This window comes from Haliotis asinina, chromosome 3 (assembly GCF_037392515.1).
Source record: "Haliotis asinina isolate JCU_RB_2024 chromosome 3, JCU_Hal_asi_v2, whole genome shotgun sequence".
Taxonomy (NCBI): domain Eukaryota; kingdom Metazoa; phylum Mollusca; class Gastropoda; order Lepetellida; family Haliotidae; genus Haliotis; species Haliotis asinina.
In genome coordinates, this window is record NC_090282.1 from 44,940,012 (window position 1) to 44,960,552 (window position 20,541).

Here is a 20,541-nt window from a genome sequence, read left to right on the forward strand (position 1 = left end):
TGAATAATGGGATGTGACTTAGGTTTACTTTCGACTGCATATTATCCACAAATTATGTTAATACTGAGAGGGTTATTCCAACTTTGGTACTGCTGCTGTAAGACTAACTTCCGTCATGAACACAACTATTGTATCTCTTGTGACATCATGGAAGAAGAGCTAGGATTGTCTCACCGTAAATTAATGACCACATATATTATTATTCTCTTAAACTATGTCGAGCTTTCTCAGACCTTGCGAATATATATTGGTTTCCCCTTCTCCGTAATTATTGTTTTATTTTCAGCAGGAATGCGTTCCCCTTTGAGGTGAAGCCAAGACCAGTAGGGAGCATTACGAACCAAGACACTGAAATATTATTAGTATTATCAGGTGTACGTTAACGGGATTAATGATTTGGAAATTTATGTCTTATGGAAAATCCATTATTTTACTGGCTACATGTTTTAGTCTACCAAGACCAAAAGTAATCAAATAAAGTGATCTATATTTTTGTGTTGGTTTTTTTGTTATTTCTGGTTTGCAGTGTCTAGATATTGGACGTGGGTATTTCGTTCAGGCGATTATGTTATTTGTTATAAATGAAGTCGGAGGTCCTGACTTAGGCATAAAATAACCTTCAAATGCCCTGACGTATCATATTAGTTCTCTGGATTTTTCTTTCCTTTGATCTCCTCCTGGATATGATACACTATTTTGGAATTAATCCAGGCAAAACAGAAAAATGTTCCCTTTTTAATAGTTACTCTATCGCACTGCGTCTGATTACACCACACTGCAGTATCTAATTTCGGGGATAACTAGCTGCAACATCTACACTAGATCTTGGAAGTTAGTTGTCTCGATGACACCATGCGTATGGCTTCTCCCGAAGTTAAACAAGTAATTGCGGCCATCAGATCTACTTGTTTATTCGTACAATTCAAAGCGTACACCTGACTCTACAAAGCTATAAAACTCTGAAAAGTATGAAGTTACAAGATGACAGGGAAGCAAACTGCTTTAAAACTGAAATAATCAGATTCGGTTTTTTTTATTAAGAGAAATACTTATAATAACCCCCTGAAAACTGATGATAAGGACTCCCGTAAAGGAGGACAGGTCTTAATACTGTAAAGTAAATAACTTTGACATTATATGATCAATTAGGTACCAACATAAAGCACCAAGAACAATATGAACGTCGGTCAAAGTGGTAAACGGGGTGCAAGCGTGACATCTGATAACCGAGGTCTGCATATTTACCTTGTTTATCACGAACCTTGTCGATCAAAGAAAATAGAAAGTTCATGATATAAATATGGTTTTGTTTTATAAAATTTTGAAAACAATCTTTAAAAAGGTCTGGCATGTTGGCGAAGAAATCTAAGACTGTTCAATTTGCTTTTCTCCATGACGCCCGTACCGTGGGACTTTGAATCAAAACCACAAGCATACATAACATCAGATCCTAGAGCCGGAACATATTCATGTCAGTCCATTTATTCGATAATATCAAGTTTGTTGGCTTGGATACGTCTGTGGCACGTCTGATTATGTCGACATATTCCTGATAAAGTTGAAATTGCCATGTTCCGTCTACATATTCTGAGCCGTACAGTACAGTCTTCTCAAAGCGCTGCACCTAAAGTGTGTTCAGCGGTCGTTCACAGAGTCCATCATGATTTGGCACTTGGCATGATTTCACACTTTCTTTTCTACTGTCCACTTGTGCAGACCATTGACAAAACACATTCACGTTGGCACTCTGCCCAGCACCATTGGTTCTTTGTAGACAACTGTGAAATGCCTTGTTTCCATCATATAATTTAGGATGCTTCACAAGAGGATCATCAGACAATTACAGTACAACCAGCAAGACCAGAGGGCAGGCACAACAAAAGTAGTGGTTGCTTTGACTTTGTTACGATCGTTAATTCATAAACTTAAGATTTTCTTAAGCCTACATTCATATTCTGCCACACGTTTGTCAGTTACGTAGGCAGTCTGGAATTTTTAGTTCATTAGAACACATCAAAATACAAAAATTAGAAAAAAGGTCTTAAACAAGCCACTGTAGAAACGTGCAGAAGTTTAGGATACATATATTTTTGGTACTATGAAGTAAACAGCGTTGATTACTTGCCGAAACATTATCGATTGGGCTACACCGTGAAACGTACAGATACTGTTGGAATGGATGGCTGAAAATCAGTGGCACCCAGCACGATGTGCACGACAAACCTGAATGTGAGAAAGGAAATGTAACAGGAATCTGAAAATGTATATTTTAAATGTAACAATATCACAAGGTGTTTTTCAAACAATATTTCGTTTGAAACAAAAATGTTGCCAGTTCACGCCTCCAGTGCTGGTTACATGTACGAGAACGGTAAAAATTGATTTTTAAAAATGTCAGTAGTGGCACTGTGACTACAATGGTGGTAATACTTCTGACATTATTTTATCATACCGTCTTTCGCTGCATTTTGAAAAGGACGCCTCATTCGAGACAAAATAAAAAACTGCAGTTGATGTTTCACATTATACTGGATTGATCAGATATTTCTGCTCATTGACTGAAGCCGTCGAGTTTCAACCACAGGTACCGGTCATATAGTAGCATTTATCATTGGCGTTTTTACCGAGTAAAACTGATATATTTCTTAAACGTTTGTGCGTGCGTGCGTGTGAGTGAGTGAGTGTATTTATGTGTGTGCGCGTGTGTGTTACGCGCGCGCACACACAGCAGTTGCAAGAAAAGTTAACGTATCGTTTTTAGTTTGGTTTACGTCTGGTTTAGGCCCGATTATTTTCATGTAACATTCTATTTCAATAAATTGAAGACAATCTCAGCTGTCATTATTTCCATGTGACAGTGAAAAGAATACAATTTTTTGCTCAAATACCTTATAAAATATCTTCAAGGGATTTTGTCCTCGTTCCATTTTTTCAGTGGGGAGATTTCACTTATGAGGATACCATCTGAGTAAAGTCGTTTAGCATAATATTGGTAATACTAAATGTGAAAAATAATTATATATCTGAAGTCTTCAAGGGACTTGAAAGATATCCTGGGTAAATGAAAACAAATAAGTTATGAATGTAAGTACACTGATAAGAACATTTTGCCATTAATCGTTACTCTAGTCAAAATGAGTTGCCGTGTTTGTGCTGTTTGATATGCCATCATCACTGGTTGTCTGTTGCCGTCGTATGATTATTCAATTTCTGATTTAACAATTTACAATACATTTATTGACGTCTTGATTGTATCGCAGCTATGCGTTCTTTAACTTGACAGGCTATTTGACATTTGCGGATGTAATGTCCAAAATATCTCGGTACATGATTTGAAGTGTCTCAGTTACAATGGGCAATTAATTCCTTCGTAATCTTATTCATCTTTGTAGATTGACATATAAAACCATCGCCATTTTATATATTTAAAGAACGACATGGGGTTGTGCACATGCAATGGTGCCAGTCAGATTTCTTTCTGTCTGTATATTTGACAGTGAATGTTGCAGCTGAGGCATTTGCATGTTTTCTTGTATCTGGGAGGTCGGATTGTTTGCTATTGAGTTTTGTCGTATATCACTTGGAACAAGCGGGATTCACACGTATACAGTATTCTTCTTTGAGTGGCATATTTAGAAGTTGGTGAATCAAATTTGGAGACACTTCATGGATGAATGAGTTTTTATTCATGTGATGGGACGTTCCGATACAGTGTGTGTGTTGTTATCTGAGTGTGACTACGTTTGACAAGAATCTGTATTGAAATGTCGCATTACCTGAATAATGAAGTTGTTCATTAATATAGTTTCTCCGAATCTTATATAAGATTCCATGAAAGAATTCTTTTGAGTAAATTCATTTCATAATCCATAACTGTGTTCCACTTGTGAAAACCAAGGCTATTTGGTATGGAATCCGAGAATGGACATTGTCGCGTTGTCGCATTGTCGCGTTGTCGCCCTCTCAAAAACAAGCAAAATGAGGCGAAAATTAACCAAAGCGCGACAATGCGACAACGCGACATTTCGGCCATTTGTCGCATTGTCGCGTTTCGAATAGCACTTTTCGTCGGGAAGATGCTTTGCTCTTGAATCTGGTACAAACCTGACCAAAACCAAAACATCACATGTGATGCATGATACCGTCGTGTCGTGGTCCGGCCGTTGGGGAAGTTAACGACCGTTCTTAGGAATGGTTCTCCTTTGTAGTGCATTTGCAGTTGGGCCTCTGCGACACTGTCATGTACTGTTTCGAGGCAGGAACATACTGCTAAAAACAAGGTGGCCCTGAAAGGGTATACCTAGCTGAATGAATCAACGTGATCTTGGCCTTCAAATGTCATATGCGTCTATGGATCCTTTCAGTAAGTTCCATCCCCCAAATCAAGGTGTCATGTCCTTTTAGGGTGGACAATTGAAGTGCGTGTGTATGTGTTTGTATGTGTGTAGCAGAACAGGAAGGATGCGCGGAAAATATCGCGAACAGCTAGAATCATCACTGACCGATAGTGAGGAATAAACACCTGACTCTCACATAGTCTCACAGTCGCATTCTGCCTTCACCAGAAGTTTAATATGATTACAGAAATGGCATTGGCCTTTAACTATAACATTTTCGAAATGTGAATTCCTCATATTTCACGTTCATTTGTCCATTTTCAGAATGAAGTTTCGATTACAATGTAGCTGTAGGTTAATAGATCAAACACTTACAAAAGATAAGAGATTGTTGGTCGTGGTATTTTTGCCAGGATTGTTGTTGCATCGATAAAGCTTCACAATGAATACTGAATTTCAATGAAAATAGTCTCATTATCCACCGAACACAAATGAGTTAACAAAAATGCCACACTTTTTTCACAATAACAACATATCAGTGATAACAGGCATCTCAAAGTGTTCTATATAACGGAAACGTGTTCACGAGTTGCTTCAACAATTACGTTTATTAATTTAAATCATTTGCAATCTTAACTTGTTCTTTGCAAAACAAAACATACAATGATCGTAATTTCAGAAATTTCCTCGCAGAAGTATGCATCGTGCTTCCTTTCATCACAATATGGATTTACCACAAATGGCAAATATATCTAATTAGAGCTAAATACCTTCTCAAAAGAGAAACAAAGGTGGAAAACAACTTGAAATAATACTCTTTTATGCTCCGATTGAGCATCGTTTATAATGATAACTTCTATATTACAAATTTACCATCGAAAGTTTATTGTCACATAACAGTTTCAATTACATCCAGTGATATTGGTTGATTACTTTTTACATCTGCCTTTCGTAAAACCATACTGAGGCTTACCCTAAGTTCAATATAAGTTTCATTGTACGGCACGTGCTCCATGACTATAACTACCACTACTGTGTCCACTGTTTCCGAAGGATTGTCTGGTCCAGACTCGATTATTTACAGACCGTCACCATATGGCTGGAATATTGTTGAGTGCGGCGTAAAACTAAACTCACTCACTCACTGTTTCCAAAATGCAGCAATCTCAAGAAGCGGCATTTTAACTCCAACGCACAAGCTTCATATAACTCGATTCAACGCGCGTTACTTCATCATGTTATAGCATCACAGCAAGAGCATTGCAAGTATGCAACGGATCATTGTCTCATTGTAAGACATAGTAATGTTGCCGATATTTACATGGCAGTTACATAGAGGTACATGGTAAAACATGGATTGAACGTTACATGTTCTTGCACAACGTTTTCCAATACAGATTTCCGTTGGTCTCTAAAATTCCTAATGTCGGGAGAAATTTAGTACTATTGATACTAAGCAAAACATTTTTCTGTGAAATTACTTGTGTATATGAGGGGCGAAAACAAACGTCGTGGGTACCTCAACTCATGGTCCCCGAGGGACCAGGGAGCAACGTATGTATCTTACCGAACATCTCAATGTTGATTTTGAACTGTTTGAAGCATGGGTATCGGGCTGTACACTTCAGTCAACCTGTGTGAATCAAACGATTCTTGCATCTTGCTGTTTTTCCCGCTCAGGTATTGTCCCGGCGATGTAATTGTCATCCTTAATATCCACAGGGACATTTGAACGTTTTGTCAAATTTTATTTATTGGAAAGAGAGTCAAATGTTTTCGTAGCCATCGCTATATTTTTCGGACAGCACAAGAAAAACAGATTTAGAGTTATCTCCCTTCCATCGATTTCCAATCGCAAAACATCGGTAATTTCGGTGAATCATGCCTCATTTAATGTTATTCGAGATAAAAGAATAACTACCACAAAGTACCAGATCAGTTGCCATTGGCAGGGGGTGTATTGCAATGCACCTCGCTTGTACAGGGGGTACATTGAAAATAATATATTTAGAACAGCGCTCAACCAATCAGACAGCAACATTTATGTGTGAGGTAAGATAATGTTATATATGCTAGGATAAGCCGTTTACTTCACTACTTTAATTCATATCATATCATATTCATATCATATATCATATCTTAGAGGATATCTCTCTCCCCCAGATCGACCGCAATCATCTTCTGCTATACCCGTCCTGGTTTTGCTTTGGAGACGACGTCTCCTGCCTGTTTCATTTTATAGTGATAGTGAAGCTCTATGGTATGGCTACATCCTTAATTGTTTCAACATGAAAGTTATCATTTTACATCAGATATCGTTTATAATGAAGTCTAATGTCAAAATGGCCATTTTAAAGAGTGTCGTTTGTAATACAGTATCAACGCACACTAATTTGCATAAGATCATGGTCTGTTCCAAATAAGCCGCTTGGGACTTTGAAAAAGACCGCATTGCTCATTTGAATTTTCTGCATTAATCTCTCAGTGAAGTTCTTTTCTCACGTTTCCTATCTCCCTACCACAGGAACTGCAGTCAGGCCGAACTTATTTTAACAGATATTACACATGTAGGAGATCGGGAAATTTATATTTTAGAAACAATTGCAAGATGGTGGGTGGAATAAAAATAGTGTTATGGTGTTTTGGGTTGTTTCTGTTTATTTATCAACGGGTTGAGTGGCTTTTTATACACGCGGTTTTGATAATGTAAACAAATAGAATAGGTGGCTTATAGTTACATCTTTGCCTATTGTACTGTATTGACAGAAGTATTCATTCTACTTACTATTCACGTTTGGCAGTAAAATTCTTCAACAGAATTGGTAACGTGTTGCGGTATTTTTAGTTTTATTGAAGGGAAATAACGTCTGTTTCATCAAACAGATTTTTCCTGTTGACACAGATTATTGCTTGTAGAGTGTTTTTCTGAAGTGTATTTGTATAGTTTTCTTGGTATTTCAGCATCTGCTGTCAAACATGATGGCATCTGAAAGGTCACATGTTTTTTGGCACATCTCATGATCAGGTTGAGCCTCCTTTGGGAGAAAACGTTGCTTCTTCTGGTGTACTCCCGAGTGTTAGTAGATGTTAGTAGAAATGTGAATGAACCAGTTTTAGATTTCCATCAAGGATCTGATTATGGTAGAAGTGATAGACCAGATAGTCGTTCTGTACATTTTAGTGTTTCAAATACAGGTTTTCACAGACAGAATGATTTCCTTAGACACAACCAGAGGGCATCTTCAGCAGCAGGTTTAGTTCCCAGTCGGCTGTCAAATACACTTTGCTTGATTCTTGCTTGGCAGGTGATAAGGTTTATCAGTGACTTGTAGTCCATTTTGGCAACCACCCATGGCAAAACCTATCCATCATGAAGTTAGACCAGATACTTGTGATGGTAAAAGTTGTCATTGGTCGGATTTCATCGTTCCTTTTGAACAAGTTGCTGCATGGAATGATTGGTCTAGTGCACAACAGTCAACCATGTGTTTACAAGGTACTGCTCAATAACTTCCTACTAGCCATACATTATTACAGTTCTGTAGTGACAAGGTGTACTTACTCAAAGGTTCAGCCCTAGAGAAAGAAGTGTGGCTTTTCGATGCGAGTTTAGAAATCTTAGACAGGGTAACGATGAGTCAATATCTAACTATGGTTGCCAGTTGTGTAGGTTGACACTTTTGGCGTACCCGGAAGACACCTTTGTTTCTCTTGAGCCACATTTCATAGATCAGTTTCTGACAGGACTGTTGAATTTCAATATGAATAGACACATTGCACTTGTACATCCCCAAACGTTAGAGGAAACTATTGCTCATGGTGGAGAATTTGAGGCAGTTGAGGGATACAAAAGTAAGAAACCTGAAACGTGTGATTGTGTTGCCATGGTTATTGATCCAGTGTCAAATGAGGTTTTAACTGTAGATGCTGTGGTCAAGTTGATAGATCAGTGTTTGGAAAAATTGCAAAATCACTTCAGAGGCCTTGGAGATTTGGGTGTTTGTCAGGATCCTGAAAGATAACTGCTAAAGGCTAAATTAGGTTTACCTGGATCAGCTGTAGTTAAAGCTAATGAGGGAAACTGAGTGAGGCTGGAATCGAGGTAGTCATGATAGTCATTCTAGTGTAGAGAGCCAGTTGTATTAGTAGTAGTACTAGAGGTAAATCTTGTCTTTTTCTGGATGTAAAGATTGTGTCAAAGATATGCAGTACTTGTAGATATGGGTTTGAATGTTTCAAGACTGTCATATCAGGATTTCCAGAAGTTGGGTCTTGATGATTCCACTTTGAATGTCGTTGAGAGGGACATTTTTACAACGAATGGTGCTCCTGTTAATGTGTATGGTTGTGCGACATTTGAGTCTACTGTTGGTAGAGCACAGTTTGTGCAAGAGTTTTTGGTTGCAGACCTAGGACATCATTGGTATGGATTTCTTTGAGACATATGATTGTGAAATCAAGATCAGAAAGAAGGTACTTAGTACTCCACAGGGAAAGATTAAGCTTCACAAACAGAAAACTCACAGCTGTTCTCGCATACTTAATATCTCGCATACAGACAAAGTTGTTGTTCCTGAAGGTGCAGAGAGGTTTATTGAGTGATAAATGGTAGGTTCATTTTCTCATGAGTGTGGTTTGATTGAATCAAGCAACCAGTCGTGTAGTAGAGGTCTTTTTGTTGATTAGGAGTTTAGTCAGACCAAAGGGTGATAAGGTTGTGGTTTCAGTTTTAAACCCTAGTAATAGGGGCATATCTTTGAACAGCTTATCATTAGTTGGTCAAGTTAGAGCTGTTAATCAGGTGGTAGAGAGTCAAGATCAAGAGCTGGAAACAGTTAAAAAGGAACTTGCGGCCCACTTTGATTGACAGAACTTCACATACACTTTCAGTTGAATAGAAACAGGCTTTGACTCACTTGGTTTCTGAGTTTGATGATATCTTTGATGGTTAGGATGGGAAGTTAGGGCAAACCAGTGTGGAAACTCATAAAATAGACACACGTGGAGCAGTTTCCTGCTAGAAGAGTGTCTTGAGTAGGAAACATGTGATAGAGGAAGAAATTGACAGAATGTTGTAACATGTTGTCATAGAGCTTAGTGATAGTCAGCTCCAGTTTGCTTAGTGACTAAGAAAGACGGAAGTAGTAGGTCCTGTATGGACTTTAGAAAGTTGAATTCTGTCAGTACAAAGGACGTATATCCTTTACCTCATATTGATGGGACGCTTGAGACTCTAGGGGGTTCCAAGTGGTTCAGCACGCTGGACTTGGCTAGTGGATATTGGCAAGTAAGCATGGATCCTAGGGATAGACATGAACCTGCATTTGCTCTGCATGTAGGGTTGTACCAGTTTAATGTTATGCCATTTGGTTTAACTAATGCACTCACTACATTTGAAAGGCTCATGGACAAAGTTCTTGGGAAACCTTAGGTGAAAGAAATGCGTGTGTTACCTTGATGGTGCTATCATCTTTGAGTCAGATTTTGATGATGTCTTAGCAAATCTGAGGATCGTTTTCATACAATTACGACGGGCAAACCTGACGTTGAAACCTAAGAAGTGTACACTCTTTCAAACAGAGGTAGCGTATCTAGGTCACGTTGTGTCAGAAGAAGGGATTAGACGTAATCCTGATAAAATCAGTTCCATCGAAACTTAGCCTATTCTTGAAAATGATACTGAGGTTTGTAGTTTTCTCGGACTTGCAGGGTACTACAGACACTTTATACCAGATTTCTCCCAAATAGCTTTTCCTTTGAATCGGCTCACTTGGAAAGGTGTTGCTTTCTTGTGGAGTAAGGAATGTGATAAAGCATTTACCCGGGTAAAACAGTGTCTCATGGATGCATAAATTTTGTCATTTCCAAGGGAAGAAGGCTTATTTATTCTTGATAGCTGTTTTCTCTCAAGTGCATGATGGGACTGAAAAAGTCTTAGCATATGCCAGTAAAAGGCTGGGTCCAGTGCAGAGGAATTATTGCACTACAAAGAGGGAATTGCTAATTGTAGTTACGTTTCTTGGTCCGTACAGATCATGTTCCACTTCAACTGGTTGAACAACTTTAAGGATCCAGAGGGAATTTTGGTGAGAGGATTACATGTCATTGAAACATATACCTTCCAGGTCCAATTTTGTTCAGGCACTAAGCATGGCAATGCTGATGGTTTGTCCCGTAGACCAGTCTGGAAATGTGGCTTTCAGGAATGTTCTGATTCTATAGAAAGTCAGTGTTCCACTGACGTTGACAGTTTCAGAGTTGTTGTAACTAGCAGAGTTGCTCCACTTTCTGTTAGTGAAAGGGGCCAGTCTTCAGATGAGTCGGGTGGGTGTATCTTGCCACCATCTCATGCTGATACATCTTATAGCATTCCAAACTGGTTACCTGTTTGGACTAGAGATGAACTAGAGAAGGAATAGAAGCTGATTTAGGTATAGAACTTATTTTGAAATTATTGAAAAAGAGCACTGTTTCACCATCCAAAGGAGAAAAAATAGATTATTCTGCTGAGGCTAAAAATCTTTGGAGACAGTGGCATAACTTCATTGTTCAAAATGGGCTCCTGTACAGGAAAAATGAGTGTGATTTCTTTGGTTCCCAACTACAGTTAGTTGCTACTGCCATTGTACATACTAACAGATCAGGACGGTACAAAACTCTAAAAGCTATCAAATACAGGTTGTTCTGGCCTAAAATGTCTAAGGACATCAAACGTTGGTGCAAGTCTTCTTCATATTGTGCTGGGTGTTAGCCAGGTTCTGGAAAAGGAAAGTCTCCCCTGAAGCCATTAAAATGTGCTCACCTTTGCATTGTGTGGCAATCAACATTGTAGGTCCTCTGTCCATCAGTTGTCATGGAAATGAGTATATCATGGTTGTTGGGATTGTTTCACAAAGTGGAAGGAGGCGTTTGCAATTCCAAACTATACAGCAGACACTGTTGCAGATAAATTGATTTCCAAAGTCTTTTATGTTGTCTTTTGTCTTTTGTCATTTTGGTTGTCCACTACAGTTGCATACAGATCACGAAAGAGAATTTGAGTCCAATGTGTTTGCTGAAATCTGTAGGTTGTTGGAAATAAAAAAAGACTAGAACCACTCTTTATTGACCACAGTCAGATGGTATAGTAGAGAGATTTAATAGAACACTACAGCAGATGTTATCCATTTATGCTGATCATGAACTTTGGATTGGGATGGTTATCTTCCTTATCTTCTAGTGGCATACCGTTGTAGTGAACAGGAACGGGAGATTAGGGTTCCCAATGATGTCATGACCACCAGGGAAACAGGGTCCAGGTTGTCCAGTTGAATATGTCAAGTGGTTACAGGAAATTATGCAGCAGGTCTTTCAGTTTGCTTCAGACCAGTTAGGAGTTGCTACGTGGAAAAGGGATCATGCCACTGCAAATGCCACTTGTCCACCAGGAGCATCTTCCACTTTCGACCATCAGTCGTCACCACCACCACCACCACTGTCACCAGGGAGAATCCGTCTGAGGGAGATGGAGAAGAAAAGCCGACACTCCCTTCCATCAAGCCGCTGGTCTCTCGAGGAACGACAAGATGTTGGGTGCGGAAACGGAAGGTGCTCGGTGCCGCAGTGAACTTGTTTATTGTTGCATGCCAATAATAACACTTTGTTGTGACTTTTGGGAGGTTAGCTCACGGGGTATATAAGCGCGTGACGCGACTGATATCGTTGTCTTGCATATCGGTGTTCCCAGTAAGTAAGTCCACTGCCTATACGGGGATGTTCCTTACGGCTCGTTAGGGTTGGTTTGTTCTCTTAGGACTCGTATTGTTATGTAGTTTTATACTGTAGTCGGGTGGGAAAAATAGATTACGATATAGTATATTTTACGGGATTAATATGTAGGTAGTGTGTGTTGGAGGAGAAATTAGCGTTAGGAATTAAGGAGATGTAGGAATGTAGTGTAGGAAATAGGTTTAGTTTTTGTTAAGTGAGTTTGAAAGGGCTACTTTTGTTCAGTTTTGTTATAATTTGTTTTACTTATTTTTGTTACTTTTTATCTAACAGAATAAGTTATCATTATTGCCTTGTGTCATATTTTGTTGAAAGAGATGACAAATACCACTGAACCGAAGAAGAGTGTACACTGTTCCGCTGGTTTGTAGGTTTCCATCATGTATTAAAATTACACAACACAAAGTCCATAATAAAGCATGAACAGGAAAACACTGAGATATACTCCTGCATTTAACTGTCACTGGGCTGCCTCCCAGAGGGTTCCTATTACACACACGGCGCATATCAACTAAATTTACATAAATTGTAGATATAAACTGAAAAAAAGGGTTTTTTTTGGTCTATTTCCTACAGTACTATACACCTTGACATTCCTGTATCGACCATTTCTAGAGAGATATAGGGTCTGTCTAATCCCCTGGTAACGGCCTTTGCTAGAAGTGCTTTATGTCAGTATAGTGTCACCGGGAGATCGATGATATGCTATTATTGTCACACTGTGTCCTTTTCACCAATTGTGTACTGAAGCTGAAATGCGATGTGTACAAAAAATAGAATCTTAATTCTTAACATCTCACGTTTTTGAACTTTTTAGAAAGATTTACCTATGACATTTCATACCCAGACAGTGAATCCTCGGTATTGCGACGACATATATGACATAACGGTACGTTCCAAGAAATAAACAACATCAAGTAAGAATGTCAAGAGGGAATACTGAAACTGAGATCAGTACAATAAGGTAGAATGCTTTTAATCCAAAATGATGTACAAGATCAGTCAGTAATGAACAAATTGTATTACGACGATACAAAACATACACCAATTAACATTAAATTCCTCTTTAAAAGGTAATAAATCAAACTGTGTGCATCCGTTGAAATGCCCAATGGAAATATTTCTTGAAATTAGCCACACAGTGCCAACAGACATTCTGTTCAAAAGTGCCCCTAGTGTGATGACCTACCTTCAGTTGTTGGCAATCTATGGCCCATTTTTAGATTGTATTGTCCACTATAGTGAAACTATTTTATATTCAATTACTAGTCTTAAATGGATATCTCTGATATATACTAGTAGTTTTACTGTTCTTCGTCAACAGGGTTTTAGTTTCTTATATTCGTTCATTCTACTATGTCATTATTGCTTTTTCTCGTCACGATATGGCTAAATATTGCCGATGTAACGATAAATATTAACTCACTCACTCACTGTTCAACAAGGAGCCCAATTAACCATCAAAACGAGAAAATATCTGACCCAAATCAAAACATTAAAATGTAAAATTTGGGCTCCACTGCTGGTCTGTCCTGGTGCCCGCCTCAGATGTCCGGTCGTTCATCGAGATCAACCCAAACCCAAACATGTGTTACGTTTGAGCACTTTCTAAACGGCATTATGTGTTTAGATCTGAAGCACACTCAGTTCATCCATTACAGAATGCTCAGTGTGCAAGAGAACAGGAACCAAAGATATGGGGATTTGATTACCTGTGCAAGTCGTACAACTGCCAGCCAAGATATGTTGCCACTTGGTTAGATTAGCGTCTGGATACAGTTAGTATAGTTAGTATTGCTTTATGATAAAACAGACGAATCAACAGATGTTTTGTTGTTACTTTCTCAAAACAATACCACACCCCTGAAGATGAATCTGTTCCATCGATCACCTGATTGTCTGGTTTGTTTACAGGCAGCCGTCGTGTGAAAGGAGTACTGCTGTGTAGCATTAGACACTAAATAGTGTTTCAGGCAAATTTGGTGAATGGCTGTTGTCACCAGCATGGCGGGCTATGTTTACACTTGTGTCACCAGCAGGACAGGCTATGTTTACACTTGTGTCACCAGCAGGACAGGCTATGTTTACACTTGTGTCACCAGCAGGACAGGCTATGTTTACACTTGTGTCACCAGCAGGACAGGCTATGTCTACACTTATGTCACCAGCAGGACAGGCTATGTCTACACTTGTGTCACCAGCAGGACAGGCTATGTTTACACTTGTGTCACCAGCAGGACAGGCTATGTTTACACTTGTGTCATCAATACGTTTCAGTGCTCCATTCATGATACATTTCACAGCCATTATTTCCTTTGCACCTACTTGCAAGACTTGATATGTTTTTGCAAATCGTTCTATTTTTTCCGTTATTATGCACAGATTATCGTATTGGCAAAAATTGCTATTTTGTGGTTGATTTTGTACTATGACGATCATTCGTTTTAAGTCCGTTAGACTTACTGAAGCGGCCTGAAAATAACTAATGTCGACGTTCATTGACGCTTTCTAACACCGCCACAACTGTTATATATAGCCTCTGTTTGGCTTATGGCATAGTTCAGGTTGATCTTAGCGCGCGTTCAGTACCAGTGCTTTCCAACATAACTCGGGCTCCAAATAACATAAAGGTGATATTCTATTCATAGCAGGCAGCTTTATGGGTAGATGACTTTAATATCATATTGAATAATGTTGTTTTCATTCGATAATGTATAGCAATATTCTACATCTATGTGCCATGTCACTGTGCATTTCATGCACAGAAGTGAGTGAGTGAGTTTAGTTTTACGCCGCACTCAGCAGTATTCCAGCTACATGGCGGCGGTCTGTAAGTAATCGAGTCTGGACAAGACCATCCAGTGATCAACAGCATGATCATCGATCTGCGCAATTGGGAATCGGTAGCATGTGTCAAAGACGTCAGCGGGCCTGACCACCCGATCCCGTTAGTCGCCTCTTACGACAATCATAGTTACCTGTTATGGCAAGCATGGGTTGCTGAAGGCCTATTCTACCCCGGGACCTTCACGTGTCTCATACACAGAAGCGTACCAATGTCACTCGGATAGTAACAATGAAGGTTCATGCCTCCTTACCAAGCAACCTGTCTGATTGAAAAGAAACGCTATCGGGAGACAGTATCAGAAGGTCAATTGCCACTGAAGCTCAAGGTAAAACGGGCAATAACCAAAGCTTCTGTTTCGGAGAGATTGATACGAACCAACAGATAATTATAACTGCTTTAAAATGTAACATTGTTAAAATAATATAGCGTAACTGGGATATCTCACACAATTAACTTTAAGTTAGATCGTGGATTTATATTAATTCTGCAAAGTTTGTCGGAAATTGTCTCAGGGTAGCTAACCTGTCTTTGGAACTGAACGCGCAGTGTGATGTTTGAAATACTGAATTTAGTCCAGTTAAATTGTAACTAATTTCGAAACTGAAAGCACTATATGTTTATTCCGCATCAGAACCCATACTATCATCATCTTATGTGAGGATTCTTTGTCAATATAGTCTTTGAGTTTCCTTAACTATCTTAAAACTCACCGATCAGAGGAACGTAAACATTGCGATATTGTGAATGAGTTTTAATAACCTGCCTACAGGAAAGTGAAGTTGGTAACAAAACACACCCAACAACATCTGGTTTTCAGTGGTGTGTACATAACAATACTGGGGAGAAAAAGCATCGGTAATATTTAAAGAAAACTGTTAGGCCGAAAACTACGACAGCAACAGGGAAAGGGGATTTGTCCAAAACAGTTCAGTGAATGAGAGGGAAAGTGTAGGGCTAGGTATATTGTCTGTGTCAGTGAGTTTGTCCGGTGGTGATGTCATTGACTCTTCACAGTTACAGGATCGGAAAAACCCATCTCGTAATGACCTTGACTTTGAGTGGAACAAAAAGTTCTATAAAGCATCAAAGATGTACACTCTTTTGAGACGGTGCAGGTGCCATGCAGTAGGTTGGTTAGTGAAGTGAAAGGAAGACACGAGTTGTTATCATCCATGCTCGTCAAACATTACACAGTTGGGGTAGTCAAATATACAAAGAATATGAAACATCAACACCGGGAGATAAACAGTCTGAGTTATCTGCGGAAAAAGATTTCATGGCAACAGGGGACGATACCATGCGTCATCAGCAAACAAGAAGGTAACACGCTGTTCCCACAGGTCAATATCATATTCAACCCTACTGGGGTGAAACAGAACTCAGCGTTCATGACATATCCATGGTGTCCTTCCCGTCACGCTCACTCGACCTGCCACCGTATAGAACATCTTCAAATGTCTATGGTCATCTATGTGGCAGACAAGACAGAGTCTGTGCCGGTCGATCAATAGACAGCAGTGGGGACATATACACAGGAACTTTAGAGGCTCACCACATCGATGGGACGTCGTGACTTGGCCGGTCTGTGGTGGTCGTAATACGTCCATACCATCACCGTGCTGCTGTGCTGTAAAGACCCACCTGCTGGACCTACGATGTGTTTCATTGCATTAATCATTGTTGTTAGAGGTGATATACCAGAAACGAACGGTTTTCAAAAAACATTTCCAATTCAATAGGTGGTTTTATCGTTTTCAAAACGTGAAGGTCCCGGGGTAGAATAGGCCTTCAGCAACCCATGCTTGCCATAAAAAGCGACTATGATTTTCGTAAGAGGCGACTAACGGGATCGGGTGGTCAGGCTTGCTGACTTGGTTGGCATATGTCATCGGTTCCCAATTGTGCAGATCGATGCTCATGTTGTTGATCACTGGATGGTCTGGTCCCGACTCGATTATTTACAGACCGCCGCCATATAGCTGTAATATTGCTGATTGCGGCGTAAAACTAAACCCACTCACTCGTTTTATCGTTTTCTTTGAAAAGCAGTCCAAGACACTTAAATAGTGTGGCAGAGATGTGTAGGCAGCACAGAAAACACGCTGTGTCCGTCATTGGCGGATGGTGTCATTCAGATTCGGAATGAAAGAGAAACAAGCCAAAAATAAGGTTTATATTATAATAGATATAAATGTACACCATTATATACACAAGCAGTCCACACGCGTATTAAATAATACGACGCAGTTGGTGGTCTTGCCATACTGAGCTCAGCACTGAAGTCTCTAATCTGTCATGCAAGTCTAGAATATGTGTAAATATATAAGTCCTAGATTTCCACGGTTTCTGAAAGTGAAAAAAAATGTTTCTGTGCTCCTTTTCATTGCATACTATGATTATAATTTAAGAACTGTTTTTCTATAAAACATGTTCATTTCAGTGACTAGATGTTTGGTTACGGTACCTCATGCCACACATACATATAGCTGAGAATGATAAAGTAGTGCCATAACGGACTTCACACATTTTTACTTTCATTCTTCCATTTACCTTCATTCATTCACCACATGTACCTCCGCTAGTTCTCCTTTTTAGGTACAGATGCAATGCACATAACAGTGCCGTGTGTACATACATATAATATCATTTCTCGTTGCGGGGATAATTAGTGGACGAATTACTCAATCCAATATTATTATACTTGTGTTGGATAACCATGAAATGCTCCAATGTATCCAAATTGAATTTCCATCAGAATCACAATTCAGAACAATTATGCATTTTCTTTTACAATGTATGTGGATGGACCAGAGGGTCTTCTAGAGTGTCCAGTATAGAGATTAGCAAATCATTCCAAGGACATACACAGGAAAGACATTTTATTCAGCGCCATTTCACATTCACTTACTCGGTAAGTTTCGTTATTGTGACCCTTGATTAATTGCTGATTGTTGAATGTTATTATTGCATTTCAAATAACACAAATTTGTTTTCAAACTATATAATTGTGTTGATGCTTTTTTAATGATTAAGTGAGTGTTTGTTTTGTAAATGACACTTCTTTATATATGGCCTCTCTACGTACAGTAAGAGTTTGCCGAAAAAGAACCGACTGAAAACCTGACAGACAGCACCTATAAAGTACAGAGTTCGAATTATATAGTGCCAGATTAACAGTAGTAGAGAAACAATAACGAATAACGGCTTTGTTGCTTGAGTGCGTCTGTGCGTCCGCGAGTTGTGTTTAAACGGGTTTTAGCAAATGTGTGCGAAACGTACGCAGACCATAGACAATAATCAATTTGCAGACTACGCCTGCCATGGGGATTGTGCTCCAAGACATGGATCTGTTTATATCGAAACTGAAACTCCAACATATGATCTGTCAAAAGAGACGCAATTCCATATACGGGAACTTAGCCGTATGTTACCACAGGGTCATCGGCTGTTGTGCATTCGTTTCTATTTTAATTAACAAATTATGCGTTTAGAAAAAAGTGAAAACCATAAATATTCAGTATATTATCTCTCGTTGAAAATTAGACTTGTCGCGCATTCTAAACTTGCATATATATACTCATGGTAACGAACAAAGGAACTCATGAATGTACAAGTGTTCATTAACATAATTTCACCATGAGTATATTTGTCTCAGGGTTTGTATGACAAACTGCCTCTTTACCAAACTTATTTGAAGAGGCTTTGTTCCGATTGAAAAATTAGTCCTGGGAGCATACTAATGTAAACTAAACTTAAACTCAAATATTTGAGAATGTATAACGCTATATTGATAAGCAAATTTTGACTGAACCTGGTGCTACTGTGTTTCTGTCTGCTGTATGGGTGATTGCGTCCCTGTGTATCACTTGCATCCCCATAGGGCAGTGGAATAGCCTAGAGGTTAAACCATGATCGGTAGTCACGTCGACTACCTGGGTTCGATTACCCACATGGGTATAGTGAGTGAAGCCCATTTCTGGTGTCCTCTGTCATGATATTGCTGGGATATTGCTGAAAGCTTCGGAGACCATATCACACGGGCACTCACTCACCCACTCACCTTCTCACTCACATACTTACATCTACATTCAAAAATAGGTAGTTTAAATGTAATTTGTCGTTAGCGCCTGCAGGCGAATAGGAATATCTATGGTTATTAATTAATGGTCTACGAGTTCAGAACGATAAAGTTAATTGCTAACAACAGATCAGAATGAACCTATGGAACCACGTTCAGGAATTTCACTTGAACTCCCTATTTTGTGACATTATCATAATCACAGAGGTGGATTCAGTAACAATACATATACCGTATCAGCGCATGTGTCTACATCATACGTACGGGTCTCCCATAGTCAACATTCTCAACCAGATTCTTAGTGGTTATCTTCAATAACATGTCAACCAATTTAATTTACCCGGTATTTGTTCTTAAAAGTTCCCCTTGCAAATCCCCCTGCTCGCATTCCTCAAGGGGAACGGGGGAATAGGCTTATGTTGACATAATGCGCTGTACCCTACGAGTAATTTATCAGCTAATCTACTCCATGTGGAAAGCCAGTCGACTCGGCTATTCAGGGCATGGGGGTAAGAGTAAGAAACGGGCCTCAGCAAATTTTGAGGGCGCAGCCATTCTCAAATTTGTTGGGCTAGCGAGCGTGCAGTGAGGGGTCTTACTCCGGCAAGTTCCTACGAACAGCTTAACTGCGTGCATGCCACCTCAGTGAAAGTCTCCCTGATAACAGCCAGGCCTCCAGCGGAGAAGTTTACACATCCCAAGTGGGGGAATTTCATCTTATCGTCGTTGGGGCATTTTGCGGTGAACTGAACGCTTGGTTTCCCTCTATAGGGAGTCCTGCTTCCTTCTCTAACCAACGGTCTACTGGGCTCTTTGGCTGTAGAGGGGTGCTTCGGTTCTTCAGACATTCTGTTTAGGTTCTTATTCTAGTGCTAGCAGGTGTCGATAGGTTATACCCCCAAACACTTGTTGGCTAGCCACAGTGGCCCCTTATGATTGACGGTGACAGTCTATGAGAATTGGAACTTCGCTGATGTTCAATTTGGAGTTGAGTGTTCGACATCTGTGTAAGAAATGATGAAGCTGCTGGAAGATGTGACGATGTTCGTTTTGCTGCTGTTGCTGGTCGTGGTGCAAGTTGAAGGCAGAAAACCATCGTCGCAACGAAGAAGTCAGATTCAGAACGATGGCCCCTCAGGGTAAGCATCAAGGAAATTATACACGGCATACCTACTTAATATACGGAGCAATGTTATCATTAAATATTTAAAAACTTTAAATAAACGTCTATGGGTTTCTGGAGATAATAAAATCAGCTGAGTGAACGCTTCTCTTACGTGCAGGCAAACATAACATTACCTATACAGTATTACATGTCAGACCTGTTTTCATGAATCTTGTTTTCATGACCATATGGTGTTCATTTACCAATCTTTGACAGTTTCATACATGCATCGAAGCTAAACAAAGATTTTTTTGTAATTTCTACCGAAAGTTCCGAAAGACGTATCGACCAGGACAATCATGCAAGAAACATAAACGATGTGACTGGGCTACATTTCACATATATT

The 20,541-nt window shown here is 39.4% G+C and overlaps 1 protein-coding gene across 2 annotated transcripts in view; it reads left to right on the forward strand.

The window, feature by feature from the left end:
- Nucleotides 1–19,684: 19,684 nt before the first annotated feature.
- Nucleotides 19,685–20,541, forward strand: part of LOC137278094 (fibrillin-2-like) — an 80,300-nt gene continuing 79,443 nt past the window's right edge. For both annotated transcript variants that reach the window (XM_067810199.1, XM_067810200.1), the window contains exon 1: nucleotides 19,685–20,169. In XM_067810199.1, the coding sequence (XP_067666300.1) occupies nucleotides 20,045–20,169 (125 nt within the window). In that variant the 5' untranslated portion in view covers nucleotides 19,685–20,044. The remainder of the gene's footprint in view (nucleotides 20,170–20,541) is intronic.